Source organism: Zalophus californianus, chromosome 1 (genome assembly GCF_009762305.2).
Source record: "Zalophus californianus isolate mZalCal1 chromosome 1, mZalCal1.pri.v2, whole genome shotgun sequence".
Lineage (NCBI taxonomy): Eukaryota > Metazoa > Chordata > Mammalia > Carnivora > Otariidae > Zalophus > Zalophus californianus.
In genome coordinates, this window is record NC_045595.1 from 171,159,422 (window position 1) to 171,181,226 (window position 21,805).

At 35.5% G+C, this 21,805-nt stretch overlaps 1 protein-coding gene across 7 annotated transcripts in view; it reads right to left on the bottom strand.

Moving 5' to 3' along the window:
- The window catches only part of EPHA6 (EPH receptor A6), an 828,987-nt gene that overhangs the window by 117,361 nt on the left and 689,821 nt on the right, over window positions 1–21,805 (bottom strand). For all 7 annotated transcript variants that reach the window (XM_027586196.2, XM_027586194.2, XM_027586193.2 and 4 more), the window contains one exon: window positions 17,842–17,903. In XM_027586196.2, the coding sequence (XP_027441997.1) occupies window positions 17,842–17,903 (62 nt within the window). The remainder of the gene's footprint in view (window positions 1–17,841; window positions 17,904–21,805) is intronic.

Genomic DNA, 21,805 nt, shown 5'->3' on the forward strand with positions numbered 1-21,805 from the left:
GCATCTATGCTCATCAATGACATTGGCATGTAGTTTTCTTTTTCAATTATAATTAATACACATTAATACACAAAGCATTGTTATTGAAAATAATTTGCTAAGACAAAAAGAGTAAGAGTATGATTAGCTACCCCCCCCCCCACTTCTGTTACCAGCAGAAGTAAACAGCATAGTAGATTTTCAGTGCTATTACCAGATCAGGGGGATAAAAAGGAAATGACCAAACTCTAGTGAAAACAGGTTTTCCATCAGTATTCTGACTGACTCTCATTAGTCTGGTTTAAAGCTATTCCTGGTAATTCTGACCAGTTTGTTTTTTTGCTTATGACCACTAGTAGGCTGAATATTCACTCATCTGAGTGACTATTTGAGTGTAGTGTTACTGATGAAATTTAGAGCCTTATTTTTTTAAAGGAGGAAAAAGATGGAATTTTATCCCAGATATTTCACAAGTCTGAGTAATCCAGTGACTTCTCAATTTCTAGACTATGTATTTCTATTGTATGGGGGAGTCAAATTAGAATTCTAGAAAGCACAAAGGGAAAAGGCAGGCCAAGGAAAAAATGCTTCCATTTGACAGGAATTGTGCTTTTTCCTTGTGAGAAAATAAAATGCTGTGAGAGAGCCATTTGTGTTTTGAAATAGCATTTTCACTTCCTCAGCAAAAATTGATTAAATATAGCAAAAGTCACTTTCCACAATATATTTTCTTGAAATGTTTAACAGTTAATATTGTTAATGAAAGAAAATGTGTAGAAAATGCTTGTTAAACTCATTTCTTGATCCTTTTTTTTCACAGACTCAGTATAGGCTATTGAGTTGTCAGAAAGGATTTAACTTTTGCCAGCAGATGAAACTTTTGTTTGCCAAAAGAAGAACCATTTTCAGATAAACATCCATATCCAAGTTCGGGGAAGTCCAAAATTTGTCAAAACACAAACAGGCCTTAAAGCCAATACAAAAGTTTTACTTGAAATCTTTTGGGGTTAAGGTAAGTCTTTTATTTAGCTCAGTATAATAAATCCAATATTTATGAAGTATCCCAGTTATCTCTTGCTGCATAACAAATTAACCCCCAACCTGAGCAACTTAAAACAATAACTATCACCTATTTGGGTCACAAACGTGCAAGTTGGTTAGGGGTTGGCTCTGATGGTTCATGTCTGTTCAGGAGTCATCAACTGGGGTAGCTCGGCTGGGCATGGATCCATCTTCCAAGACGGCTCATTCACAAGTCTGTCAAGTTTGGGCTGGTCATTGACTGGGAGCTCAAATGAGACTGTAGCTGGGAGCCCTTGGCTCTTCTTCAAGTAGACTTCTCTGTGGGATAGGTTATGGTTCCTCACAGCATGGTTCTAAGAATAAATGTTCCAAGACATAGGAAGCTGAAGCTGCCAATTTCTTAAGCCTGATACTGGTTCAGAAACTGGTACAGCATCACTTCAAACTACATTTTGTAGTTTCTAGTATATAAATCTTGCTTTTCTTTTACTAAATGTAATGATTTTATTCTTTTTGAAGCTGGCACATGCTTATATGCAGTAGATTCATAATTTTTACCAAATTCTCAAATAAATCTCTAATTTAAAAAAGCCAAGGAGCCATTAATCTAGGTAATATCTCCTCTATTCTAATTTAACAGAGAAGAGACTGAGTCCCAGTAAAGTTATACAATTCATCCAAGGTAAGTAAATGAGAGAGTTGGGCTTAGAATGCAGGTAGGATGACTTCTGAGGGGTCACCAAATATTTATTAAATTATTACCTCAGATCCAGCTCCATGGGGGGGGGATCATCCATTATCTGTATATTATATTCTAATTATTAACCTGAGCTTAAGCACTGAGTCTCCTAAAATGGGGTTTGACTGCTGAACACATCAACTGCTCTTGCTTCTAACTGTGCTGTTATACCAAACCAAACCAAAGCAAAACAAAATATAAGCAAATACAAATAACAAACAACAACAAAACATATTTTTATGATTATGGAAGTAATATGAATCCATTGTGAAAATTTTGGAATACAATAGAAAACTATAAATAAGAGATAAAATTCATTCATATTTAAGACCCATCATTTGGTAGTCTAATTTTTTCTGTTATTAAAATTAATCTCATATTGTTCATAATATATTATGAAAATAACATATATTATTAAAGACTATATTGTTTATAAAGATAATATAGTTTCTAATATATAAATGTACCATATTCCTGTATTACCAGTTTCGTTTATTTTCAATTTTTTATTGTTAATAAAACTTCAGTAAACATCCACATATATCCATCCTTGCATGAGGATAAATTCCAGAAGAATTTATACATCAAAGACATAAACATTATTAAAATTCTTGATATTGATTGCCCAATTTCTTTTCAGAAAAAATGTTATTATGCTAATACCCAGAGCAGATCTCACCACTCCCTTGCTACTATTCATTAATAGCAAGAAGAGTTTTGTATCAAGTACAGAAAAAATGCTATTTCCAGTATTTTATTAATTTTTGTTATTCATGTTGTTGCCAATGGTAAGATTTCATTCTTTTTTATGGCTGAATAATATTCCATTATGTATACATAGCACAGGTTCTTTATCCATTCATCAATCAATGGACACGTGTGTTACTTCCATAATTTGGCTATTGTAAATTACAATAATTTACTGTAAATATTAGGGTGCATGTATCCCTTTGAATTAGTATTTTGTATTTTTTGGGCAAATAGTAGCATGATTGCTGGATCATAGGGTAGTTCTATTTTTAACTTTTTGAGGAATGTCCATACTGTTTTCCAGAGTGGCTGCACCAGTTTGCATTCCAACCAACAGTGCAAGAGAGTTCCCCTTTCTCCACATCCTCGCCAACACCTGTTCTATCTTGTGTTGTTGATTTTAGGAATTCTGACAGGTGTGAGGTGATATCTCATGTAGTTTTCTTGCAGCGTCTTTGTCTGGCTTTGTTACCAGAGTAATACTGGTCTTGTAAAATGAGTTTGGGAGTGTTCCCTCCTCTTGTATTCCATGCAACTTATTTCAAAATTACTTTGACTCTTCTTATTGCCAGTGTTTGGAGAGACTTAAATTAATTGCTTTCATTCAGCATCATAGCAATCATAGTTCCAAGAACAGTAAGTGGCCTCATTAAAAATGAGATTTTGGTGTTTGAAATGAAGATAAACCACTTTCTCCATGTTCTGTCATGTGACTATATGATGTGGAATATGTATTTCTAATTCCCATGGCCAAGACATTTCAGGGTTCTGTGAGGTCAAAACTATTTTTACACTTGCACTAAGACATGTATCTACCTTTTTTTCCTTCACTATGTTGATATTTGTACCAATGGTACAAAATTCTGGTGGGTAAAATTACAGGAGCCTTAACAACAAATTAAGGATCAAGGTAGTAGCACCAAACCAAACTGTACTAGTATCCTCTATCCTCATATTCTCTGCCACATGAACTAAACAAACAAACAAAAAGGGGACAGTTTTGTATAAGAATGAGAATGTATTTGATGAAGCAGTAAAATTTATTAATTTTGCTAAATGTTGATCCCTGATTACACACTCTTAGGACCAACATCTGTGGGGGCATAGAAAAAAGAAGGATTGGGCAGCAGGAGAACTTAATGTGCAGTGCATTCACAACAAAGGCCTTCATATACCCCCATTGAATGTCCTGGATCTGGGATAACTCTTCAGAGTTTATTCAAATTGAGGAAAAGGGGCTGTAGCCAAGGCCATTTCCCAGAGAGGGACTCAGCTAAGGATTATCAGCTGCCAAAACTTTAGAACTTATAGGAATAAGGGAGATGATCCTGGTGCTTCTCCCCACTGAAGTTTCTTCATGGGAATCTCCTTTTAGAATCTGCTTCCCTGGGTGCCCAACCCGTGAACCCAATCTCTCTCTCTCAGTTGTTTATAAAATGTGCGCTTGATCAAAGAGAAGCGCCAAGCACAGTTTTATATTCTTTTAGGAACTTAACGGCTATTGTTGCCACTTTATTATAGGAGCGGAAAATGTTAACATTCCTTAAACACTACATACCAGTCACAGTTACAAGCTTTTTATTATCATCATATTCGATGTTTGTAACAACTCTGTGATATAAGTGAAGTTATTAGTTCCGTCTTATAGATGGTCAAACTGAAGGACAAAGATATTTAATAACCTACTAAATGGTGCAGTCAGGATTTGAATCCAGGCAGTCTAATTCCAGAGCCTGTATTCTTTTTAATTGGAGTTGTCTAGAAAAGAGCTGACCCAAACTTTGCCATAATGACCCAGTCTGGCCTAGCTTGGGCAGCATAATTTTGCTTAATAAGGCAAGGTATAAAAGAGCTCTGAGACCAATAAACCAAAAAACAAATGAACAAGAACACTCCAGATAAACCAACAAATGAGAATCTATTTATCTATGTCGCTGAGTGGAAGAGTCCCATTTATTCCCCCATGAGGTATGGCACAAATCTCTTTCTCTACAAATGATATGACTCTCTCCTTCACACAAAATCTTAATTCCTTTTTCTAGTCCTTGTTAACATAGCCTCCTCGAGTGTGGTTTAAGATCTGTACCTCTGAAACAAATAATACAATGTATGTTAAAAAAAAAAAGAAAGAAGATAGCAGGAGGAGAAGAATGAAGGGGGGGAAATCAGAGAGGGAGACGAACCATGAAAGACTGTGGACTCTGAGGAACAAACCGAGGGTTCTAGAGGGGAGGGGGGTGGGGGAATGGGTCAGCCTGGTGATGGGTATTAAAGAGGGCACGTTCTGCATGGAGCACTGGGTGTTGTACGCAAACAAAGAATCATGGAACACTACATCAAAAACTAATGATGTAATGTATGGTGATTAACATAATGTAATAATAATAATAAAAATAATAATAATAAATAAAATAAAATAAAATAATAAAAATAAAAATAATAAAAATAATAATAATGCTAATAAAAATGCTCTGAAATTACACTGTGCTGATGACTGTATAATTCTGTGACTATACTAAAAACTAGAGAATTATAAACTTTAAATTGGTGAATTTTGTAATATGTGAATTATATCTCAATAAAGCTGTTCAAAAAAAAAAAAGATATACTCTTTATCTTGAATATGGCGGTTAATAAATGTGCCTGGGTTAAACAACCTTTGATACCATCTTGTAGTGCACCGGTTTTTGTTGCCATATTATTCCTGTTGTCGTGTGTTAAGAAAGGCTGTTTTCTTCATCTAGGACACAGGTTTTCTCTCTTTTACGTAGCAGTTGTATCACAGCATCCACTATACTGCCATGCCTTGTGTCAGCACTCAATAAATATTAATGCAAACTGAATTGAATTGTTTATGAGGGGAGGAGAAAAATGTGAGAGCATTGAGATTTAACATCTCTGGGCTTCCTACTAGAGATTAATCAAAAAGAAACTATGAATTTTTTTATGACACCTGGTTTTTTTCCCAGGAAGGCAGATTCAAATGAAAGAGAGTGAATGTGGCATATTTACACACTGCATCTCAGAGCTTAGTGGCTAGAACTCAGTTCGTCTTCATCCTTCTGTTTCCTTGCTCTCTCAGCCTGATGGGTGAGAAGGTGAGCCCCATTGGAAGATGGTTTCTGAAAGCTATACATAATAATGCCCGCTACTTCCAAGAACTGCAGAGTGCCACCAGATTCTCTTTCAGACGCTGGAGCAAGACATCCACCAGATCTGAGCAGTCATTGGCATGTCACATTGTCTTCACAATGCAAGCGATGCAAACTCCTAGTGATGTTTTTCAAGGCCCTGCCTCACAGGTGGCGCTGCATGAACACTTTAAGCCTCTCAGAGTCCAATCATCTTAGGTTGAGCTCATGTACTTAGCCTGTGCTGAGGACAAATGTAGGATTTGAGTGCTATGCTGTCCTGAAGTCATCACATTATTATTATTTTTTTAAATAAATATATTCAAATTCTATGAAGACACAAATATCAGTATACCACCCCTTTCCTTAAAACTGTTCAATGAACTTCAGTGAAGAATAAAGTGTAGTACTCAATACAAAGGCATGACCCTTGCTTCTATCTCCAGTCTCAAGTAACTTATTCTGATTCATTTTGTTGTGTGTGTTTAATTCGCTCTTACAACGTGTTATTTCATGTCTGATAATGCTGTGCTTATATAGTTCCATCTTCCAGAAATGCCCTTCTGGTCTTTGGTCACCTGAATTTTACATGAGAAGTGCTATGTCTTCTAGGAGGTCCTGGCTGAATCTCCAAGTTCATTCTTTCAAATAATACTCACTGAGCATCTACTATGGGTCAGTTGTTGCTCTAACTGCCGGAGTCAGAGTGGGAAGCAAACAAAAAAGGTGCCTGTTCCAGTCACACCAACATTTAATTGGAGGCACAGAGACAGAAAATAAATAAGTAAGTAATAAATGAGATACTTTTAAATAATGAAGAACTACAAAATAAGTAAACTGGAGTACTATGAAAGAAGATGATATGATGGAGGCTGTGAGTAGTTCCCAGCAGGTACAAATCGCTTAAGTCAAGAATGAGTTTGGCATGCTTGATGAATAAAAGCCAGTGAGGCTGGAACTTGTTGAGTAAGAGGGAGACTGGGGAGGTAGGCACAGGCAGAATTGGGTAGAGTATTGTAAGCTCGGGCGAATAGTCTAAAATCTATTCTAAAAGTAATGACAAGTTAGAGATGAATTTTAATTGGGGAGTGATATTCTCTGACTTGCATATGAAAATGCTAGCAGGGGTATTAATTTGGAAGCTATTAGAGTAACAAAGGAGAAAGAAACTGGTGGCTTGAATCACATTTGAGATCTATTTTCAAAGCACAGCTAACAGTGCCTACAATAGATTGGAAGGAGTTTGGAACTGGTCAGGAAAGTGGAGGAATAAAGTTGGACCAAGTTTCTTTCTTTATTGCTCTCAAAGCGTCCCGTCTACACCAACACTGGCTAAACCCATATGTGTGTGTCAGCCTTTCTCACTGGCTTGAACATACTCTCATCTAGGGCAACAGTCCTGGTCATCTTTGAAATCTCAGGGCCTAGCATCATGTCTGGCACGTGACAGATATTCAAGAGATATTCACTGGATTGAACTGAACTGAACTGAATTTATTTTTATCTTAATGGAGTGGAGTACTTCAGGCTTTTAGTCAGTAGTAGGATATTTTCTTGAAGGATTTTTCATGGAAAATTAGACTTACTATAAGAGATTCTCTGAGAAAATCGTGAGTATATGAGAATATTGACTACACTTGCAACCATCTTTACTTCTGAGGTTAAGATTCTGGTTTGACTCTGATTATGACCATCAGAATCTTATATTTTAACTAAAGAGTGAGGAAAAGGGGGCTAAATGTGGTATATAGGTTTCTACTATATTTCTTTGTAGAAGTTCACTGGAAAATAGTGATGTTGATCCCATCAACAGAATAGCCTTATAAACTATCAAAGGTCTGTGGACCACAAAATAAATCATTGTCCTAAAATTCTGTTGTTGAAAGTGTGCTATACTCCTTTGTATACAGTAAATAATTATAGTGATTCAGTGTCCTGAAATACATATGGGTGATAAACAATATTGCAGCTGGTAGATGATAAGCTGCTATTATAGAGTAGAATTAATAAAAATTGCACATCATCATTTAGCAAACATTTACAGAGAATCCAATTCACTATGCAGTGTCTTGGTTACCTTCAGCAAATAAATCAACTTCAAAGATTCCTCACAAATCTGGCATAATAAACACTATTGGATAATGACAATTTATGTTCTAAACTGAAGTCATGAAACTTTGATTCATATGCATGTCAAAAGACATTTTTGGTTCACTAACCATGAGTTATAAGGAATGGCACCAGCGTTTTAAAACAGAATGACACAAAGAAAAGGGTTAGCTGAAGTCTTGTAAAATGGTTACTTCTAAAATGCTGACTTGAGCTATAAAATGGCGATGCAAAAAATGTACCTCACTAAGTGGTTTACAAAAGATTGAGGTATATAAACAGTGGACTTTGTAAGCCTCTAGTCCCCCTCCTGCAGCATTGCCAGGGGCTGGGGCAGGGGGATGTGGGGTGCTGCTAATCCACAGGCATAGAGTTTCAGGTAAGCAAGATAAATAAGCTCTCTGGATCTGCTGCACAACACTGTACCTACAGTTAACAATACTGTTTTGTATGCTTAAAAAATTGCTGAGAGAATAGATCTCATGTTGCATTATTTCCAGAATAAAAAAATTTTAAAAATTCTATTTGGGTTTACAAGTTTATGTAAAAGATGCAAAATCATCTGGAGGAATTAAAAAAATATTTGTGAATCACAGATGGTAGCATGAGTTAGTTTCACCTTATATCCAGCTAAGATCTGTGGTGATGAGAGAATGAGAGCTTAGATTATGGTGTGTGTGGGGGGGTTCAGGTTATAGGTGATTCTATGAAATGGAAGAAAACCTAGCCTGTGGATAAGAGGAGATGGGGAGTGTGTGCCACCACATGGGATTTAAAACAGGAAAAGTTGAATATTTGAGGACCTATGAAGAGGACATGAAGAGAGGGATGGATGTCACAGAAAAATGGTCTTTAAAAAAATTTTGCCCAAGGCATGTCATGTAGAAGGGAGGAAAACACTCTTTTTTACTTTTGAAGGAAACTCCTGACCCCCTTCCGTATTGGAAGTTACATCCTTTAGCTGTGGTCTGAGTTAAAGAGGCTTTTATGGATCTGCCTAGAGACTTAAGCAATATCTTTAAAAGAAATATTTATGGGAAAATGCATTTGAGTTTGGAAAAGTGACTTTGCAGAAAACAGACCTTGGAGGGTTACTTCTATAACTTAAGTTTAAAGTTAACATTCAGTTTTTATGTTTCTAAATCAGAAAGTTGACCATGCTGTGACTTTTAAAAATGCTCCTGAATTTGAAAAAGAAATGGCTAAGGTTATTTATAGATTTGAAAAGACTAAGTAATTTTTGCTTTAAAATAATTACCAAACAAAGAAGAGTCAATATCTCCTTTTTACCGAAGTCTTGGCTCTTGTGGTCTCCCCCGTTGAAAATCTTATTATAATTTCCTGTAGCATATTTACTAAATCCTTCAAGGCTTTTCTTTTGTAGTCATTGTGGATTTGCACTTAAGCTAGGTAGAGTTATATTTTTAGTTATAGAAGGGAGAGGCCACCAATAACAGAATCAGAAATTTCAATCCTAAGGAAACCAAAAATGTCATTTCTAATATATCTAAAAAATCTAGGAGGAAAAGTAGATATGGATTTGTGAAACATGGTAGTTGGATTTCAGAATTACATTTTAAGAGCTTAAAGTGGGTCTGGATATAATATAGCTTTAGTTTACAAAGTTTACAACTGAATTTGATTTTTCTTTCTTCTTTTGCTTAGGTTTATGTGAATGTAATCTATACTAGCTACTGTGTGCTTCAGTTAAGTAAAGCCAAGAAAATATAAACTTTTTTTGTTTGACATCTGGGGAGGGGTGTCACAGAGTGCCGAGGTCTTGATGAAGCATCATTAGAGTTCATCAAAATTACCCAGGGAAGGTTTTGCAAAATATAGCTGCTTGAATCTGCATCTATATTTTATAAAATCTCTCTAGAATGGTGATTCTGATTTGCAGGCATGGTTGGGAATTGCAAGATTCAGGTCTAATATTTAGTTCTGTAAATCCAAAATCTCCTGTATGGTACAAATGGGGATATAGGATTGACCATATAGGAGTTCAGGAAAATGCATGGAATATCTCTATACATCACTATAATTATGAATTACACACCAATTAGAAAATCAACATAAAAACCTGTATGCAAAAGAAGAATTAGTAAGGAGAATTAGAGTACAATTTTATGGTACCAGGTACTAAAAATGCCACAACACATTTACAATATTATAATGCTAAAAGAGATAAATTCAGGCTTTTGGAAGTTGACACTCTAACTTCTAATTTAAAAATAAAAAGTTCAGCCAGCCATATACTTGGATCCAAGTATACCCTGCTTTCATATATTTGGATGTTTACTGTCACATTATTTTTAGAATACTATTTGGCATTAAGCTGGCACAGGCATGGTAAATAATAACATTTTTCTACATGAAGTTTTATATATTTTTTCTGAAAAAAGTAATTAAGGGGATTAATTCAACTCTAATTTTTATGTTTAAAAAAAGGTATTGGTAGGGAAATGTGACTTCATTTTTTTTTTACTGTTGAATATTAAATGAATGCGATGTAGATTAATTTTGCTCTCATACCCTAGCACAAATATAATTCCACAGAACACAATTTACAAGGAAAGTATGCTAATAAAATACAGCTCTCATTATTAATATATAACCAGCATAAGGTAAAATGCCATCTTTACTAGATTTATAATTTGACTACATAAATATTTAAAAGATCCCTTTAATTTTTTAAATTAATATTAGCTTTGCATTTGTTCAAGGAAACTCTTCAAATGACTCACATTGCTTTTGAAAGGCTGATATGCACTGATATGTATTATTTAAATACTCATATTCTTGACGTATATCTAGATTTTTTTTTTAAATGGTGAAAATTAAAACTACTTTTAGCCATTAGAAAAAAACAGACCAGGAAGTAACAGAAAAACAATTTTAAAACTCTTGGTGACATCTTCTGATATACATTATAATAATAAATAATATTATGGAGACTTTAAATGGAGTTTAGGTCTATTAGCTATTTAATACTACATAAAACTCACAATAACTGTGGGAAGTAGTTATTGCCTATCCTTGACTTTATTTTATGGATGACAGTTACCCTTGAATCTTCCCTTTCGCCTGTACACTTTGTCCAATCTAATAGCAAATTCTAACAGCTCTACACCACAGAATCTAGTATTTTCCATCAACTCAACTATAATCCTCATCTAAGCCACTGTCATCTCCTTACTTAGATTTTTATTACAAAAGCCTCCAAATTTCTCTCCAACCATCTGTACTTCACAATTGTCTCTGAATATAGCAACCAGAGCAATTTTTTAAAAACACGATCAGATTATGTTGTATCTCTACCCCAAACCCTACAATAGCTTCACGTCTTACCCAGAGAAAACTCAAACACATTACAATGGCCTAAAATGCCCCAATTCAGTGTTTTGACAACTTCGTTGCATATTAGACTCAGCTGGGGGACTTCGAACAAATATAAATGCACGCGTTCCACCAAGAGATTCTGATTTAATTCACGTGGGATGCAGGCTGGACCTTGGGATTGTTAAAAGCTCTCTAAATTAAATGATTATAATGTGTAGCCAAGGTTGAAAATAATTTCCCTCCAACATTTGAGTCCCTTTCTGTCTCCATCAACTCTCTGACTTCATCTTCTACCATGCTTCCCCTTATATAATCTCTTCTAACCATAACCATAGGGTGATGATATATTTTATTAACCCAACTGCAGGATAAAAGGGTCAATATTAATAATTATGAAGAGGCAATAGGCAGGAATTAGCAATGTTCTAGGAAAAAAACAGGCATTGGTCATAAAGCATAAAGGCTTAATTTGTAGTTCTTTGGGTATAAAATGCTCCAACCTCAGGGTGTTGGCCCCTGCTATTCCTACTCTTTGGAATATTTCCCCCTAGGCATCTAGTTGGCTTGTTCCCTCACCTTCTTCCATCTTTACTCATATGACACTTTTCAGTAAGATCTTGCCTGTTCATTCAATTTCATACTGAAATTTTCACTTTCATCTTCACTTCTCCTACTTTTTCTTCCCATCTGATGTACATACATTTGGCTGAATTCTTTATTTCTCTTCCCACTAGATTTTTTATTTCTGTTTTGTTCACTTCTGTATCCTAGCCTCCAGAATAGCACCTGGTCTACTATGTGAACTAAATATGAACACATATTTTTGTGCAACAAAAAAAAGAGAATGATTTATCAGCCTTTTCACATTGGGCAAGCTACCTATTATGCTTTGCCTCAGTTTCCTCATTGCTAAAATGGGGATAATATTAACACCCACCTCATAATGTGGCTGTAAGCACTTGGTGAATTAATGAATGCACGGATGGGATTGGGGTAATGCCTGACTCACAGAAAGCACACATAATTGCTATCTACATTAGTTAATTAAAGATATTCATCTTCATTTTTGCTTTAGCCACTGATTCTTAGGGCCACACCTGGAAACTGTCACCCCTAAAACGGCCTTGCTTCAGAAATATTTTATTTCATTTTGTTTTATTTTTATTTTTTTTGCTTCAGAAATCTTAAGTGTCAATATACTGTGTTGGTAAACTGGCCCTCTGGAGAAAAACAAAAAAACAAGCAATGATCTGTGGTGTTTGCCAACTGCTATCGTGTAAATATTTCCATCATGGCCAATTTCAAGCTACTAACAGTTTAACAACCAGCTCCCTAGATTCCTGGTCATTTAATAATCATCTCTCGCAACCTGGAATGATCTGGGTCTAACAAACCACTGCCCGTATCGTACTTCTGGCACACTCTACTTTCCTTCAGCTCTCCCACCCTCATCATACAATATACTTCCTCTTTTACATGGTCACAGCTCCCAGCCAATGACGTCTCTATTCATTTCTAGCCTATCAGTCTTTTTATTTCCTTCTCTGTCTAACCTGGATTCCCCAGTTGCTTACCTGCAAGATTCTTTTTCCACCACCCCAATTCACCTTTAATGCCTATGTGTTTCTGTTGTACCTGCTCTACACACGGTAGCCTCTGTTATCTCCATTCTTAACATTGGGGGGGGTCGAGTGTTCCTGCAGAAAGTCATGGAAACATGCACACCACTGCCAGAACACATTCAGATTCTTCAGCATCAGCTGGATGTCAGCATTAGTTAATTATTTTACTTTCTCCAGGACGAAAGATGTGGTCTGGCAGAAGTGGAGGAAGAATACAGATATCTAATGACAATTACTGGATTAGCAGTCCAGAAGATCCACTTCCGGACACTGAGGGTTGCATTATCGTTAAAAACCTTGGTAACAATTTTTAACTGGTTGCCCTTGCTGGGGCCCAGGGAAAAACTGTTCCTGGTCCAGAACCTGCTCTTGATGCCCGCCCCCCTTTTTTTTTCCTTTGGTCTGATCAGTGATCAGCTACTTTTCTTTTTAACTTCAGCAATTATTCTAAACTTTTACTTTAAATGAAGGTTTGTCCTCAAACTCCCAAATAAACTCTCCTCCTACTTCACATAGAAATGCAACATCAGGTATCATTTCCTTCAATTTAATGCTTCTCATAAATCTCTCTAGATTGACAACACACAGTCCCATGAGCCTTGGAAGATGTGGAGGCCTCTACTATTCAAAGTTAATCTTTTACCAGTGTCCTTGATTTTGTACCTTCCCATATCCTGAGATGGTTGGCCTTATCAATGTATTTTCTTTAATTGCCTATCCCCCAGTGTATAAATAGTCTAAATTTCTTTCTATTTAAAAAATAGCCTTCATGTTTCTTTTTGTCCACTAGCAACTGATTTTTTTCTTGACTTGCTATCTCACGCACTTTTTACCTCCCCACAAAAAAAAACAAAACCCACAAAAACCCCAATTCCTATTCATCTTTCATTCTCATTTTGCCCTATGCATTCTGACTTCTGCCTGGCACCAACCCATTAAACATGCTCTTGAGATCACAGAGGATCTCGTAAGTGGTAAATCCCATAGATGCTTTTCAGTCTTTGTTTCTCTGAACTTCTCTGCTGCACTTGATACAGTTGCTTATTTGCTCCTGCCTGGTGCGCAGGATTCCATGTCCTCATCTCCCTCCCTGTTCCTCTTTGACCATTTATTCTTAGTCACCTTTGGAGACACTACCCTGCTGCCTCCTCAGGTTGGCATGCCACAGAGTCCCAACCTTGTTCAGCTCCTTGCCTTTCTCTAAAAGTTCTCCTAGCAAATATGGTTTGGCTTTAATAACCACTCTTATGCTACCAGCTACCAGATCTTTGACTTTAGTCAGTATTTTTCTCCTCAGCTTCAGATTTGCGTTTCTAATTGCTGTCTGGACATGTTCACTGCATGTTCCATAGACATCTCAAATGGAATACAACCTACATGAAACTCAGCATCTCCCAACGACCAGCCCATCCTATTCCTACTCTGTATCTTCAAATCAGTTTGTAGCACCACCTTCCACACATTCTTCTTGCTCCTAGGCATCCTTTCCCAATTATGTTTTGAAATATGGTTTCCTTACCCAATCTGATCTTGTTGGATTTTGTTTTTATTAATCCCCCCTCGTTCTCTTTGTGCTTTGCAAATAATGTATCTGTATCTTTTCTCTCATATCAAAGGATTTGAGGTGGCAACAAGAGGCTGTAGCCTGAACACACACAATATAACCTCTTATACTGAAACCAGTGGTATTATATTTTTACATAGCTGAATTGTGTGATTTGATAAACAAACCCACATTCAACAAATATTATAAAATAAAGGAATAACTTTTTGTGGTTGGCATATGGTATCTCAAAGTTTTTAAGTATTTTAAAACTGTTTTTATTTGAATTGCTTCTTAATATTGTTATAAAAATGCAAGTCCAAAGATTTAAGGGCAAGCAGTTGCCAGGCACGTGTTACAAAAAGTGTTTATGAAATGCAGATGCATAGTTTGAGAGAGACCATACAGGGATGATGGCCAAGATTACACTTAATCCACACTTGGAAAAGTTAGGAATATTTGCCCATCAGTGAGGTCATACATTCCAGGCAGCAGAGCTGATGCTCTGCTTGCTAAGTCAGGATGCATTTTATTTTAAAATTAAAAACACACATATAGTTACATACCCACCCACCTCCCTTCTGCCTGCGCTGCGCGCACGCACACACACACACACACACACACACACACACACACAAACACAGACACTTAACCACACCAGCTCTTGCCAATATATATCTGGAGGAATCTCCATAAGGATCCTGAACAGTAGATGATTTATGAATCTACTGCAATATCACAGCCAGCCAGCCACCACCACTGGCACTAGATTGTAATTTTGTACTTAGTTTTGCTACCACTCTTTCATATAAGACAGTAAACTAAAGTGATTTTCAAATATGTGGGAGACCACGGGGAAATCTTTTCTGCTTCTAGTAAGCACAGAATGCTATTAATGAGCCACGGATTGCTTCCCTACAACGCAATGCACTTAGCCACTTCCTCTGTGCTCACAGAAGCTGCGATTATCAAATTCTAAAGCAGTAGTTTGAAAAATGACTTCATTTTTGAGAATTTATAGGATATATATCTTTATAAATTTTATTTCTGCTTGCCATGGGGAGCTGAGTGTCTGCTACTGACATAAAGTTTATATAGCACTTTGAGCTTCTGGGGTAAAAGAGAAACGATTACAAAGAAAGGTAAGAATATTAAAAAAGGGTAAGAAGGGAGTATTGGGCCCTGTGGATTTTTTTTTCTCATGCAATGATGTTTATTTTAATAGAAATTCTACATGCAGACAGGACACACGTTCACATGGGGAGATGACAGTGATCTTCTAAAAAGAAGTGATAAGTAGTTTGATTAAAAAAAAAGTGTATGAGGGACGCCTGGGTGGCTCAGTTGGTTAAGCGAATGCCTTCGGCTCAGGTCGTGATCCTGGAGTCCCGGGATCGAGTCCCACATCGGGCTCCCTGCTCGGCGGGGAGTCTGCTTCTCCCTCTGACCCTCTTCCCTCTCATGCTCTCTATCTCTCATTCTCTCTCTCAAATAAATAAATAAAATCTTAAAAAAAAAAGTGTATGAGAACATCGCTTTGAGTCGGGGACCTGAGTTCGAATCTTCACTCTACCACTTATAATACGTCATGTATTATTCTATAAGCTTTACAATAATTGACTCAATGGGTCCTCTCGACACTTATATGCAGTAGATGCTGTTAATATTCCCATTTTATAGTTAAGTAAACAGAGGCACACACAAGTTAGTAACTTGCCCAAGTCACAAGGTTGCACCGCTGATAAGTGACGAGCCAAGGTGAGCTAACATATATTAAGATTCTCATAGCAGAGGTAATGGTATACCACTTATAAACATGTAGTAGGATGTTTACAAATAAATATTTTATTGATAACATATTATCTTTTCTTTATAATGCTTTTTAATTAATTCAGGATTCATCAGGATAAAAAAGTATATCTCAAGCTAACAATTCTCTCCTAATTTGCTGTGGCAGGCAGTCATTCAATCCAATTTTCAGCAGCAATTTAGATTGAGTATGTGCGACATTATTTGCCATTATATTCAGCTTTAGGATATAGCTGATAAAAAAATAAAACCCAAAACATGTCCCAAGCATCATTAGAGAATAAGTGTTTTTGGTATATGTCTGATAAAAAAGAGCTTTGGAATAAACATAATGGAAGGGCCTAACTATATATGCATTTCAAGTACCATAGGTGGTCCTGATAAATTATTCTAAAATAATTTAGCACATTTACAGGAGGAATGAATACAAGCAATAAAATAACATTGAGAATGGCTACAGAAAAAAACAAAAAAACAAATAGTTCGTGTCTCCAAATACCTATGAATTTCATTTTGCCTTAAAGAGCATACTTGGTTGAGAGTCTGCATTGTGCAAGGAGTATTGCTCTGTAATAACTGGACGATTTTGCTGAATTCAGCTTCTGGCATTGAATTTGGACATCAAATCCAGTTGCAGGGTAAATATATCATCACTGCTAATATTGAGAGAGGTTGGAAGAAGAGGGCATGAACTCAAGAAAAATAAATGAAAATGAGATCAAAAAAGAAAGGTGAAATGCAGAACCTGATCAGGTAACACAGAGCAAAAAATAAAGTGAAGAAAGAATATTCAAGACCATTTTTATCACATGAAAAGGAAGATAAAAAATAGTGTAACACTGATGTATTATATGCTGGCTAACTGAACAAAATAAAAAAATAAAAAAATAGTGTAACACGTTCCAAATAGCAAAAGTCCAAGAATAAGTAAGAAAAATGGCCATGTCTCTGTAGATAGATAAATATTTAAGAATATAGTGACTTCAAATATGTGAACCCTGCTGGGAATGAAAAATATTTATTGTAGTGATTATTTTTTATATTTCTGGTTTTTATTATCAATGAATACTTTTGTAACATATGATAACTTTTTAAATATTAAATACATTATAAGTACATTTGAAATATAACTTCATGGTGCCTTCTCAGCTCTGTTATTCTCTACTACTCTATAACACAAATGATTTTTGTACACACCATACTCTCAAGGACAAGTCACTTTAGTATATGTGCTGACAAAGCGAGCACTTGGATAAGTCACTTTACAAAGAGTACTTTAAAAATTTTTGTTCTGAAACAGATCTCTGCTACAGTTTTGTCATATTTCTTTTCTTTTCTGAAAGTCAGGTAAATGACTTTAAGAGGGATAAAACCAGTTTTCTGATATGAACTTAAGTCATTACTGGTAAATACACATCAATTTAAGGGGTTCAGCAGTATAGATTGTGCATAAAACATCATACTGAATAGTTAAGTGTGATAAAAGCAAAATGAATGTTTATATGAGGCAACTGAGTTTCATTTACTCTCTTTATAACATCATTTGAAATATATATATATAAATATGGCATGTGAATTTATAGGAGAAATCAATTATATTATTATGTGTATATACTCCTCCCGTTAGTAACACACTAATGTATCACAGTTTCAGAGAAAAGCACCCTAGAGAAAATGCTGCTATTCTTCATGGAAAAATCCATGAATAACATTATGCAAAAATTAATTTATGATAAATGATTTAAATCTAGAACTCGGAATAGCTTATTTAAATGCCATCAGAAAAGAACACCTCACCCGCAAAAAGGAGTCTAGGGATCCATTTTCCATATATTCCACCACAATCATTACTGGTCTGCCTGCAAAAAGAGCAAGAGAACACACAAGGATTAGAGCAATTACAGAAAGATATGCTGCAGTTAGAGATCTCCAGCTGTGGCAGCTAAATTATTTGTATTTTATTAATAGGAACTTCATTTTCCAACACGCTTCTACAAAAGCCTTAATATTCTACATAGGCATCTCTCCATTTTTTATAGCATTATTTCTGTTGAGTTCATAAAAAGAACACGAATTACAAGGGAATTAAGAATTTCCTTTTCTAAAGCCCTACCATCGATTGTTTAGATTATGTTCTCTTTGTCCTGAGCTTTTCCTTAAAAGACCGGCGACAAGCTAAAGTGAGGCTTCATGTAGTTACCGAGGCTGCTCTGGCAGCTGTGGTAACTTCTCGAAACATTAGACCGGGCATTTCTGAAATATTCCTAAGGCAAAGCAGAGAGGAGAAATTTATAAATTCTCTTTAAGAAATTATAAACCATCAGTTATAGTCCGCTTTTAAGGGCTTCTAAGTGGAAAAATGTCAGCAGATTGATGAATTCCACAAAGTTGGTGGGCTCTGCAATAGTTCCTGATCATATCTTTATTGGACATAGATTAGATCAAGATAACAATGTTGGCAGTACATGAAAAATAAGTAACTCTGACTTTGTACGCTAGTAAGAAACTAAAGTCAGAAACTGAACATCATTTATTTCTTCTTTATCATATCTATTTGCAACTGTTAACAGTTCCCAATACCTCCATTAGGTAGAATATTTGACATAAATAACTTAGATTTGTTTCAGAGAAAGGAATCTATTTGTTCTGCCAAATTGCTCAAATTTAAAAGATAAACTCATTTCAGATGAAGGGAAAATGATATTTACCTGAAATAAACATGTATGACACATTTACTTTTTACTTCTATATTTCTTGCTTCTCATTGAAATTTTTAGCAATTGAATCTGCACTGTGCACAGAGGTTTTCTCTCATGAGTACAAAAAAAATCTGGAAAGAAATTATGTGTAGCAATGATGGAAATATTAGATCTCATCTTGTAATTCATGTCCCTTTTATGAACTCAAAGCCTTATGGGTTAAAAAGGCTGACTGTAACAAATTAGTACAATGTCTGCAAATGCTAGATTTTATATTTGAATCTATATTTTAAAGAAAGATGTGCTAAAGGTTAAACGTAGTAATAAAACTCCCAATTTATCATGCATAGTAACAGAATCCAAAGAAATTTTCCATTTTGGTGGATTTCCATAATGTTCCTCAAAGTCATTAATTTCACCCAAATATAGATACAGAACTTTATCAGAAAATACTGAGGTCAAATGAACTGTCCACGCTTTTGTAGCAAGGATCTAGAAGATCCAGGTTTTAAATCTGACGGTTTGTCATGAAATCTTTTATTTGGCTATTGGTTTTAGAGAGCTTGGAAATAGGAGCCTGATGCAAACACTTGGTTAGCAAGACACGGAAAATAAAAAATCATTTTTTTATACTTAAATATGAAAGTTCTGAGACCAGTATTCCAGTTTCAATGATAATGGATCATGGAAGTTAAGGGGAAACACTAGGTTACTACAGAGGTTGCTTGGGTTCACCTGCCCAGAGTCACATCATTTTAACCTACCTTGACCATTGCTGCCAGAGAAACATGTTTAGTTTAATAATATATATATATATATATATATATATATATTCCTCTCCCTAAGAATGTCAGTCTTGATACAATAAAAAAAACCTTGCAAGCACTTCCCTGTATTGATACAAATTATTATTAGCCCTATTACACAGATAAGGAAATTGGAGGATAGAAAATTACTTGCCCAGAGTCAAGCAGCTGGTAAGGCAGAATGTCTCAGAGCTTAAGCTCTTAACTTTTATGCCATAGGTGCCTCTCTGACATAATTTATAGATCAAAGCTGTAAGGTTCATCCTCCCATGCTGGACCTCATCTCTCCTAACTAGCCCAACCATCTCCTGTTCCATTAGCTGTCATTATCATCTATACTGGTTCAATCCTCTGCTTTTCCTTTTGGTATTCCCCTGCCAGGATTATCTACCAATTTGCTTCTTCTCTCCATAATCTCATCCCACACCTCCCCAGAATTTATATACTGCACCTCTTCCTTGAAAGTCTCCATGGTGATATTTCCTATAAGTGGCATTCCCATCACATCTACTGTCTACATTATGAAATGTTGTGCCTGGTTCTATGTTAGGTTGTTTTTCTCTCTTAACTTCCCATAGATGCTATGTATCCCCATTCACTAGGTTTCTCAAAGCCATGTCCCGTAAAGCTGAGCAGAGTAGGTGCTTCATAGTAACAAGATGATTTTTCTCAACGATTTTCCTAATTCCTCAGAGGGTAACACTGAAGTATTTGAGCAAGATCCTAATCTGTGTGAATACCAAGTACTTTGAAATAGGTTCTCTCTATAACTCCTTGGGAGATACTTCAGGCAATCTTGAAGTTCATCAGTGATAAGTTTCATCTTCTCATTAAGGATAATAAAGAGTCAGATGAAGACTCCCCCAGTTTCTTGTGAATTAGAAGTTTCACACCTGAGCTCTGCATCTTTTGTATTTTGTGCAGTCACATCAATTTAGAGCTGCTATTATTAAACTAAGGAGCTGTCTTATTAGAATACTGCTGGCATCTAACCTGTAATTTGTTTCCTAGTGGTTTTCTATAGGGAGGTTAGTTACACTGTGAAGATTACAAGCAACCTTACAGTCTATGATCATATTTTATAATCAACAAAATAGATAAGTATAAGGGGAATTATGGCAGGATGGTATTCAAATATGTGGCTAGGTGACAGAAGTCTATTGGTAAACAGTGCTTTGTCTTATTTTCAAATATGTAAAAATTATATAATACATTATTGCTCTTGGAAAATATATTTGGAGGTGATTAATTCTTTTTATATTTTCAAGATATTTCAGCTTTTCTCGCTTTTTTTTTTTACAATTTTAGCCAGTGTCCCAAAGACCTCATGTCACAGAATTAACTTAGTATGTGCACTGTACTGAAGTCAGCGGATAAACTCCAAGATTCTTGAATGTTAGTCAAGTCTCAAAATCCCTAGACCTTTTTTAGAAGCCTCATCAGTTTGCTTTAAGAGATTTTGAAAACCACTTCTACAAATCACACAAAAAGTGAATTTCTTTCATTTTCCTTCAAAAATAGCCCAGAAATGGTTATGTATATCTTAAACTGCACTGGAATCAAAACCTTGGAAGAAATCACTTATCTATATCCTGAACACAATGAATCACAAAATCCCAGATCATCTTTTTTCTGTTAGAGAGAAAAATTATTTTCGTTAATTGGGACTTCAATGGACTATTGACTAATGCTTTTTTTTTTTTTTTCATTCCAAATCTGCGGTTGCCCAATACTTAAGATAATTTTGATATGGGTGGTGTTGAGAAACCACATGATGGTAAGAGTATATTTTCTTGTGTTGTTAAAGAAAACAGAAGAAAAACATTCTTCAAATGTTCTAAGGAAACTTGGGGAAAATATTTTGCGAGTGAAATAGCGTTTTTGTTTGTTTGTTTGCCTCAAGAAGGTCTATGAAAGAAGGGGATTACAGAAATTTAATATTTTCATAAAAGTAATGAGATTTTGCTGGATATAGTATTTTGTATCAGCTTGGCCATTTCTAATATGCTGTCAGTAATATTAAGAATCTAAACAAATCTCAATGATCTCCAACCTCTGTTACAGATTTAAATCAATTCTAGTTTATTTAACATTATATCATGTCTATATTTTCTCTACCATGTGATAAAATTTGTGGTAATAACTTGGATTGACAGTTAGGTTGCCTGTTTTTTTCCCCCCAGTTGCAATTCCGGATATTTGGAGCCAATTATTTTTAACCTATTTCTACCTCCCACATTTCTGCTGTAGAGACAG